The sequence below is a fragment of the Triticum urartu genome, chromosome 3 (genome assembly GCF_003073215.2).
Source record: "Triticum urartu cultivar G1812 chromosome 3, Tu2.1, whole genome shotgun sequence".
Taxonomy (NCBI): domain Eukaryota; kingdom Viridiplantae; phylum Streptophyta; class Magnoliopsida; order Poales; family Poaceae; genus Triticum; species Triticum urartu.
In genome coordinates, this window is record NC_053024.1 from 535,428,190 (window position 1) to 535,437,405 (window position 9,216).

General features: G+C 43.2%; 2 protein-coding genes across 2 annotated transcripts; both read right to left on the minus strand.

Annotated features, from left to right (window-relative positions):
* Positions 1–1,217: 1,217 nt before the first annotated feature.
* Positions 1,218–2,229, minus strand: LOC125546932 (uncharacterized protein At4g28440-like). The gene is made up of 2 exons (XM_048711022.1): positions 1,998–2,229; positions 1,218–1,399 (listed from the first exon to the last, which is right to left on the minus strand). Exons 1-2 carry the CDS (start codon positions 2,227–2,229, stop codon positions 1,218–1,220), a joined length of 414 nt encoding a protein of 137 aa, XP_048566979.1.
* Positions 2,230–5,963: 3,734 nt separating this feature from the next.
* On the minus strand, positions 5,964–7,820 carry LOC125544828 (uncharacterized protein At4g28440-like). The gene is made up of 2 exons (XM_048708598.1): positions 7,425–7,820; positions 5,964–6,417 (listed from the first exon to the last, which is right to left on the minus strand). Exons 1-2 carry the CDS (start codon positions 7,654–7,656, stop codon positions 6,230–6,232), a joined length of 420 nt encoding a protein of 139 aa, XP_048564555.1. The 5' UTR covers positions 7,657–7,820; the 3' UTR covers positions 5,964–6,229.
* Positions 7,821–9,216: the final 1,396 nt, after the last annotated feature.

Genomic DNA, 9,216 nt, shown 5'->3' on the forward strand with positions numbered 1-9,216 from the left:
CTGATTCACCTTTTTGGAAAGGACTGATGAGAGTAAAATCAACCTTTTTCAATAGGACAAAATTTGTAGTTGGAAACGATACTACCACGAGGTTCTGGGAGGACACATGGCTTGGGGAGACGCCCCTTGCACTCCAATATCCCTCTCTCTATAATATAAGCTTATGCTGCATCAGTATTACAGTCCAATCATCTGAATATCCAATTTAAGTATTACAGTCCAATCCTCTGAATTTCCAATTTAGAAGTACTCTAGCGGGCAATTGTTGGAAAGCTTGGCTCCACTTAGTGCGAAGATTGATGGAAGTCCACCTTTCTCAACAACCTGACCGATTGAGCTGGAAACTAACAAAGAATGGAGAGTTTTCGGTAAATCCATGTATTTGGATGTTATCAACTCTAGTGCCATTCCTCGTTCGAAACATGTCTGAAAAGTCAAAGTACTTTTAAAAATCAAAGTGTTTATGTGGTTTGTACATAAACAAATTATTCTAACGAAGGACAATTTGGCAAAACACAATTGGCCAGGATCTACAAGATGTAGTTTCTGTGATAAGGACGAATCCATCAAACATCTTTTTCTCGACTGTCCCTTGGCAAAAAAAAATGGCGGACAATGCACTTAGCATTTAATATTACTCCTCCGAATACCATCAACACGTTACTTGGGACGTGGCTAGATGGGTTAGATCCCGATACTGCGAGACATATCCGTGTAGAAGTATGTGCTTTATTATGGGCTGTCTGGAACTGCAGAAACGATTTGGTTTTTAATAGAACAACAAAAATTCATTTCTTACAGATTATCTTCCGGGCCACTACACTTATCTGTATGTGGTCGCTACTCACTCCGACGGAGGCCAAGGAGCATTTGGTTACTGGATCTATCCGATAAGAGACGGTAACTCAGGATATCTTCAACCGGTTTGGATGGCGGTTATCTAATAGAATAAGCTTTTAGTTTTATATCTTATATTTTTGCCTGCCGGTTGTGGCTTTCCTGTCATGATGCTTATGCTCTTTGTGAGCTTTTTTTTTTATTTTTGAGACCTGGAGACCTTTGTAGAACTTTTTTGCTTATTATTAATAATATGGTCGTATGCATCGTTCTGATGCAGAGGCCGGGGCCCGACCCCTTTTCAAAAAAGAAAAAAAAAGCAGGTTTGGAAAGCACTTGTTCTGATTAAGAGCGAAATAAGTCCACTCTTACACGTAGATCTAGACCTGTACATACTCGTACTCCACAAGTGAGAAATTGTTGTCCTCCTTCACATCGAAGCTTGCCGGTTCAGTGACTTCAACAAGCCCCCGTTTGTCAACAGCTAGCTTCATTATCCCCTTGGGCATGCCAAGCTTTGCATCCCAAAGAATAACGGTGTTGCCGGGCTTCAGCATGTCAACTGTCAAACATATGTAATTTCTGCTGTTAGATGTTTGCCATGTAAAACACTAAAACCATGCTAACCAAAACAGTAAGACAATCATGCATTTGTCTAACTCTATGAAATGAACAGATTACGGAAGGATCTAATTTGCTACGTTCAGAAATTATAACCGTATACAAAGTAGACTCCTCAAATAAACATTTTTTTATTTAATACTCTGCGTCTAGTATTGTCTAGGATGGTCAATGTGATCAATCAAGGACAATACTCTGCGTCTCTGCCCGTATCCATACTCACAGCAGTATAGCATGCACGCACGTACTGATCCCATCAATGAACTAACAATTGTTGTTCCTAAACGGACTCAGAGAAGGCGATGTAGCTACTGCATGCTGGGTAAACGAAATAGCGGGAGTCTACTCTGCACTACTCCATTTTGATTCTAGCTACTGACCATTGATCAAGTACTCATTCTTGATAACTAGGAGCGCAATTTTGCACATTAATTTACAAAGCATAAGCGCGAGACACCCCGAGTCAAAGATTTAAACACAACAGATGCTACGTATTTAGCAGATTAATTAATTACTACAGAAAAAGGGGGATGCATTACCCTGGTTGTTGCGGGCGGTAAAGAGGATGCATCCCGTCTCATCGCCGACGAGGCACTCGGCGATCCTCGTGGGCCTCGCCGCCGGGCCAAAGCGGGTCACCACGGTCTTGGTCTCGGTCTTGATCTTGGAGCTTAGCACCTTAACGAGAAGCGTGTGGCCGGTCGACGTCCCGGGCCTGAGATCTCCCACCTTCATGAACACCGGCGTCCGCTCTGCCGCCGCCGCAGCCATGGAAACGGAACAAGCAAACAGATTGAAACTCGAGGACGGATGATAAAGAGTTGATGCTACGATTACGACGAGTTGGGACTTTGGTCTGCCAAAACCCTAGACGCGATGCTGTGAATTTAATATGGATGGTTACGAGTCTCAGTCCGTGGTCGAGAGGGAAAACGATGGGGCGGAGGAGTTGTTATTGCATCAGACGTTGCCATTGTTATCCGTTTTGCTTTAATCTGCAAAAGGTGAAAAAGGCTCAGCTACACAACGATGGACGATTTTGCATCTTGGTCATATTCCAAAGAGGCCGTCCATATAGTCTTCGTGCTGCTTACCTCGGTTGATTTGATCCGCCTAATTTTTCACTCGGTTGTTTCTCTAGATGTCAAAAAAAAGGCAGCCGAGTGAAAAATTCCGCATCAGTCAATCCGCATAGCCCCGAGGATGAGTGAGGGAGGCCGCAGCCGAGCCAGGACCTCCCCGAAGATGGGGGTGACATGGCTGGCTGTGGCGTCGTTAACGGGGGCGTTGGTGGAAAATTGAGAGGTTTGGGTAGGGGGCTTTTGCGTTTTGATTGCCGGTAAGATTATAAGCTTTAGGCTGCCCGCAAATCAGAGTATTAGAAGTGTATCATGCATATTAACTAGATATTTTTATAAGATGGCACACAATTAAACTAGACATTTTTTCTAAGATGACACATAATTAAATGAGAAAAGAGAGGATTTGTATCATATCATGATATCATATAAAATGTTGTCTTATATTGTGTCATGCTTAACAATAAATGAGACAATCTATATGATACTAACTTATAATATGCACTGTGAAAAGAGTATCATATGATAGTATCATATATGCACTGCAGCTTTAGACTTACAGTTCTCAGTTCTGACATGGATTGATATGTTGTGTTGGAGAGACTATGGTCCACCAAGACCAAAGTAAGATTGCATTGCGGCGAGTTTGTTGCTTTTTATTTTGTTACTTTGTCCAGCTTTGGCCTTCATTTTGCCATATCCGCCCGTCCATAAATCACGCCGAACCATATAGCCTGAGGTGATCAACTAGAATATTTTTTTTAATGAGAGGAAGTACCAAGTGTCTATCACACTCAGCTGAAGATTTTCTTAGCTCTCAGTCGACAAACAAGCCTGTGAACTCTATCTGATAAGTTATTAGGTGAGGCTAATCTAGACAATTACAAAAATTAAAATAAATAAACGAATAGTTTTTTTCTCATGAAAAGATAATAGTTTGTGCTCATGTGAAAATGAAGCCACGCATGAATGTGTAGCACATTAAAATGGTAATCTATATTTCAGAAAATTAATCTGTTAGCAATTATGAGAAAGGAAATTCATCTGTACTGATATACAATTTAGGGGTAAAAATAGCACGGACACATGCTTTAGGCAGTATCTATGGTGATCGAAAACGTCCTATATTTCTTTACAGATGGAGTACTCGTTGTATAGTATCTATACATAGTCCTATAAAAGACTCAATTGGGACGTGCATTAGGGCCAGCCAGGCCCGCTGGATGTAGTTTTGTTCCGTTCGGTTATCTGAGTTGCACCGGAGTCTTGACACACATGAACCTTAAAGCACCTTTGAGCCTGGCTCTCGAGAAACGTTCGAATCAGACGTTTCTCGATAGCCAAGCCTGAGCGATGCAACTCGAAGCACGTGAGAGTAGGCGGTTGCACGAGCGAGACGACACGTTGTTTCCCGAAGCGTCGCGATAACTCCCCTCACCCTTCTATCACCGCTCACTCTCCCCACTTTCCACCCTCACACCAGCGGCAACAAGCGCAAGATCTAGACGGCTAGCAACGGAGCGAAGATTTGGACGTCGAGCACCGGATTCATCACTGCACCGGCAAACATTCGTCAATGGTGGTAAGCCCTTTGACCCCGGTGGCATAGATTTATACCATGCCCGCATTCAATATATGCTTTGCGCACTTGATTTAGGCATCAAATCTACCTCTCAACTTCAATGTGGGACTTAATTTAGGCATATCCGATTAGAGATTTCAGAAGTTCGAACGGGATTGAGTGGAATTTTCACTAGGGGAGGGGGAGGGGGGGTTAAATGGAGCTTACATCCATTCAAATCCAACCCAACAAGCAGTAGGTTCACCATCTCCACCGCTTACTCAACATTGTCAGCATCCTCATTTCCACTGCTTCGGCATTGCCAGCATCCACCATCTAACTCTCTGACCTGGATCAGCCGACTCGGGCTCGTCTATCGCCCACAACGGTATGTCCACTAAATATAGAGGCTTTGGTTGTGTCATGCCTCATGTTCATATGTGTATTGCATTTTGTCCCTTTATTTATACCTCTTGTTCATATGTTCGATGCAGATCGATCAGGTTGCTTCAAGGAACTCCTCAAAGGGAGAGGTGGTTGTGGCCGGCAAGAAGGGCAAGGCAGTGGTGGAGCTCGGCAGCACCCCCAATAAGCGGAAGAACTACAACCATTTCCATAAGGACGTCGGCCCAAGCCACTTCTACAAGGTCATCCTTGCACCCAAGCTGAAGTGCCTGCCGATGCCAGCTGAGTTCACCAAGCACTTAACCACCGCCCCAAAGGAATTCGTGCTGAGGACAAACATTGGTTGCGCCTGGAGAGTGACGATCCGGACAATCACCGACACGTTCACCATTGATAAGGGTGTCCCCCCTCACCGTTGCTCACAAGGTCAGGATCGGGTACCTCGTCGCCTTCAAGGTGGTGACTCCCGTCACCCTGAAGATGGTCGTCTTCAGAGACAACAACGTCGAGGTGGTGACCAAGCGCAAGTGGCACGAGGGGGCCTTTGCCATGAATCTCTAGGCACCTTTAAGGTTTTTGCATAGGATGTTTAAGACTTTGCCGAAACTGTTTGTCATTTAACTGCATATGAGCGTGTGTTTAGGATACCGGTTTACGGTTATATGCTATGCATGTTTGTCTACGTTGTGCCTATTTGTGTACTTTAACCTCGCCACTCCAACAATAGATTATCAAAACAAATTTGTTGCATGTAATCAAACACCCACACTCTGCATCTTCCTAAAACAGCCTGACACCATGCGTGTGATTCTACTCAGCCTAGGGAGGATGCAGGCAAACAAAATATGTGCAAACCATGCACTAAGGGCCAATTCTTTTGGCAGCTTAAAAAAAGCCTCCCCCTCCCCAGCTTTTTCCATAAGCCGTCTCTCTTGTTCTTCTAAACTAGTTATGGGATAACTAATATAGAAGTCTCAACAAATTTAGAGGGATGCTTGTTTTTTAAACTGGGAAGAGACAGCTTAAATTTTAAGCCTCTCAAAAAAACTGGCCCTAAGCGAGGCCCAACCTCAATCACATATGCAAATGCATAAAAAATGATGCAGACTACCAAGCACGCCCTTGGTGATGATGGTGTCTGCCATCGGACACTTTTGACCATTCGATCTCTATCTAATGCATGTGATGTGAAGTAGGACGTGGTATATTTGCATAAAGGCCCACCTGTCCGCCCCTCATTTGCCCCTACTAATATATTTTACCATAAATAGGGAGTTTTCAAGTTTATGAGCGATGCCAGCCACAGGCACTTTAATAGTTCGTAGAAAACATGTGGTGTCAAATTCATAACTCAACAATCCTCCTTTTGCGGGTAGTATCAAGCCACTATCCAACATCAGTGTGTTGATCATTGCAAGAACAAAATGTTCACATCATCAGTGTTTAAAATAAAATAAAAATTGCAAGCTGAAAGGTGCATAATCCATTTAGGAGATCAAATTGTATATCACTGCTCAGCACATCACATTTGTTCTCAGAAACACAACTGCTGCAGCAACTAACAATCACTCATAGATAGAAATGCTTGATAAGGAACTTGCGGTAGTTCGAGCGAACAATTCCAATATGAACTCAGAAGATCCATCTTTCACATTCTAGACAACTCAACAAGTAGATTTGACCAACAGGCTTGGGAAAGCACTTCTGATTAAGATCGATGTGATTTTCACTCTTCAACATTGACAAGTTCATACTCCACAAGTGAAAGATTGTTGTCCACCTTTACACCGAAGCTTGCTGGTTCAGTTACTTCAACACGGCCCCATTTGTCAACAGCAAGCCTCATTGACCCTTTGAACATATCAATCTTTGCATTGCGGATAATGACAGTGTTGCCAGGCTTCAAAACATCAACTGTGAAAAGGTATATGCTTGTTAGATCGCCCAAGTAAACCAATGTTTATCAAACCAGTCATGTAATCATGCATTTATGGTAGAGCATTTGTGCCCGAGCACATGAGTTGAGGATCAACAAATTTCAGTAAAGCATAAAAGGAATATATTATGTAAGGATTTAACTTCTTGTTCCTAAGCATACAAAGTAGATTTGTCATATGATCCTTTAATTATGCATAATGCATTAATGCTTATTGCCATAAGTAACAATATAATAAGCGAGAAAACATGATGCACATAATACAAAATTAACATGATTAAAGCATAGTGTGAATCGATTTTACACTCTTTTGAACCATGATCTGTCTAACCATACATCTACCAATCGACTTTACCAGGTGTGCCTTAAAGCTTCTGTATCAAGCTAATGAAACCTGTATAACAATTGATTGGTAAATGAGCCCGGGTGAACTTAGGGAAGAGCTCCATTTTCAGTGCACAGAGAGCTTTCAGTAAGATAAAACAGCCAACCAGGGCATTGCTGTTTCACACGCACTTGCACAAATATATACACACAAAAAACACTTACTCCCTGAGTAAAGAAATATATGACTGTTTATAGATCACTAAAGTAGTGATCTGAAGTAGGTGTCTAAACACTCTTATATTTCTTTACAGAGGGAGTACTATGCTGCATGATGGAATAAACTTTTTACAGCACATAAACACTTTCCAGTTCCCTTGCCACTTGCGATGTATTCTGGATTTGTTTTATATCTTCACTTTTTCACAATCCGATTATAGGACCATAATACACGAAATGTGTTCTGCCGCATACACAGGCCTCCGTGATAAGTAACAGATAAAAAAACATAGTATACGGTACTTCCATGTGCCAGTCCAGGATGTATGCAGAGCGCGAGAATCTCAAGTCAAGTCAATGTGTCTATCGGTCACGAGCACTCGCGCATGACGCCAAAAAAGGAGAGCAGATTACGACAGGGAAGGGGGAGAGCAGATCGTACCCTGGTCGTTACGGGCGGTGAAGAGGACGCAGCCGGTCTCGTCGCCGATGAGGCACTCGGCGATCCTGGTGGGCTTGGCGGCCGGGCCGGGGCCGCCAGCGGCGCGGGCCTTCTGGAGGACGGTCTTGGAGCTGAGCACCTTGGCGACGAGCGTGTGGCCGCTGGTGACGGGCTTGAGCTGGTCCACCTTGACGAACACCGGCTTCCGCTTCGCCGCCGCCGCCGTGGCCATGGGGAGGGATGCAGATAAGGGTTGGGAGAGGGATTAAGGGGGTCGCGGGTCTTTTGGGAGGGCCAAACCCTAGATGGGATGGGGCGAGTTTAATACGGGATGGGAAGGTTGCGCGAGTCTCAGCCTGCGATCGAGGAGGCCACTAATGATGCGGAGGAGTCGTTAAATTAGGCGTTACTTACCATTGTGAGGGGAAGGGCGAATAGCGTGGCAAGATAGTCAAATGGTGCTTATCCGTTTCTCCTTTTCCAAAAAGGTGAAAACTGAAAAAGCCACACCAGTCCGTCAGTGCGGAATATATAGCCTGCTTGCCGTGATTGCCTACCGGCTACGCTGCTAGTACTAGCCGCATTTCTTTTCTTTCAGTGACAAATCCCTGCTCTAGACGTTTGGCTTGCGTTTCGTCTGGTTTTCTTCAAGCATATTAGTAATAATGTATGTGCAATGCACGTTTATATTAGATAGGATATTAGTTGCATGTTAGATTAGGTATGATATATCTGTTGCATGTTGATATTTGGTAAGATATCAATTACTTTTTCACGAGAATGGTATGATATTAATTATATGACACATCTAGATGTATTTTAGCAAAATTGTATTAATTAGATGGCAGATTTCATGGGATAGCGTTGAGTCAAAACATGTTTATAACCAATGACAATGATGGGTAATTAGAGCGTTAAACGTATTTGATGCTTAACCTTAAAGCGATTTAAACCGCTAGATAACATGATTTAACGGTCGAGATGATTTGAATCTGCCCCTTTGAATCTTTTTATATTAGTATAGATATAGATATAGATAAAATGTGCACCATATTTAGTAGAAAAACAAATAAGAGATGTCTTAACGTACCGCCGCACTCTACCACTTGCCTAAAAAGTTCATCTCAGCCCCGCACGAAAAATAAGCAAAAATTAATTAGGGCATGTTCAGGCCTTCCAAACCGGCCTCAAACGTCTGGTCGGCCCGTCCGGTCACAAAAATCTGACTCACACAGGTGAAATCACTAGTTGCGAAGTACATGTTGCAAATATTACTCCAACTCTCTTGGTTGCGACAAGTGACGCACATGCAACGCGCCACTTGTCGCGACCTAGGAGTTTTCCTTTTTTTTAATCTGTTTATTCAAAACATTTTATCTCTCAAACCATGCGTCCAAATTTCAAATCGCTTTCATTGTTGGATTCCTCACGTTGAGATCTTCAAAATTAGATTCCATGTTGATAGGTTTTGATGAATTTTTTTCACGAAAAAACCGGACGAAAAAATCAAATCGGGAGCACGGGTTTTTTCCCTCTCACAAAATCACAACCGTGCCTCTCGCGGAAGCAAAACCGTGACTCTCGCGGAAGGAAAAAAAAGAAAAAAACGCGTTTTTTTCGTTTCCGAGGAGGCACAGCCGTGTCTCTCGCGAAAGCACAACCGTGCCTCTCGCGGATGCAAAATCGTGACTCTCACGAGAAAATAAAAAGAGAAAACACATTTTTTTCATTTTCGAGAGGCACGCCCGTGACTCTCGTGAAAGCATAACCGTGCCTTTCGCGGAAGCAAAAC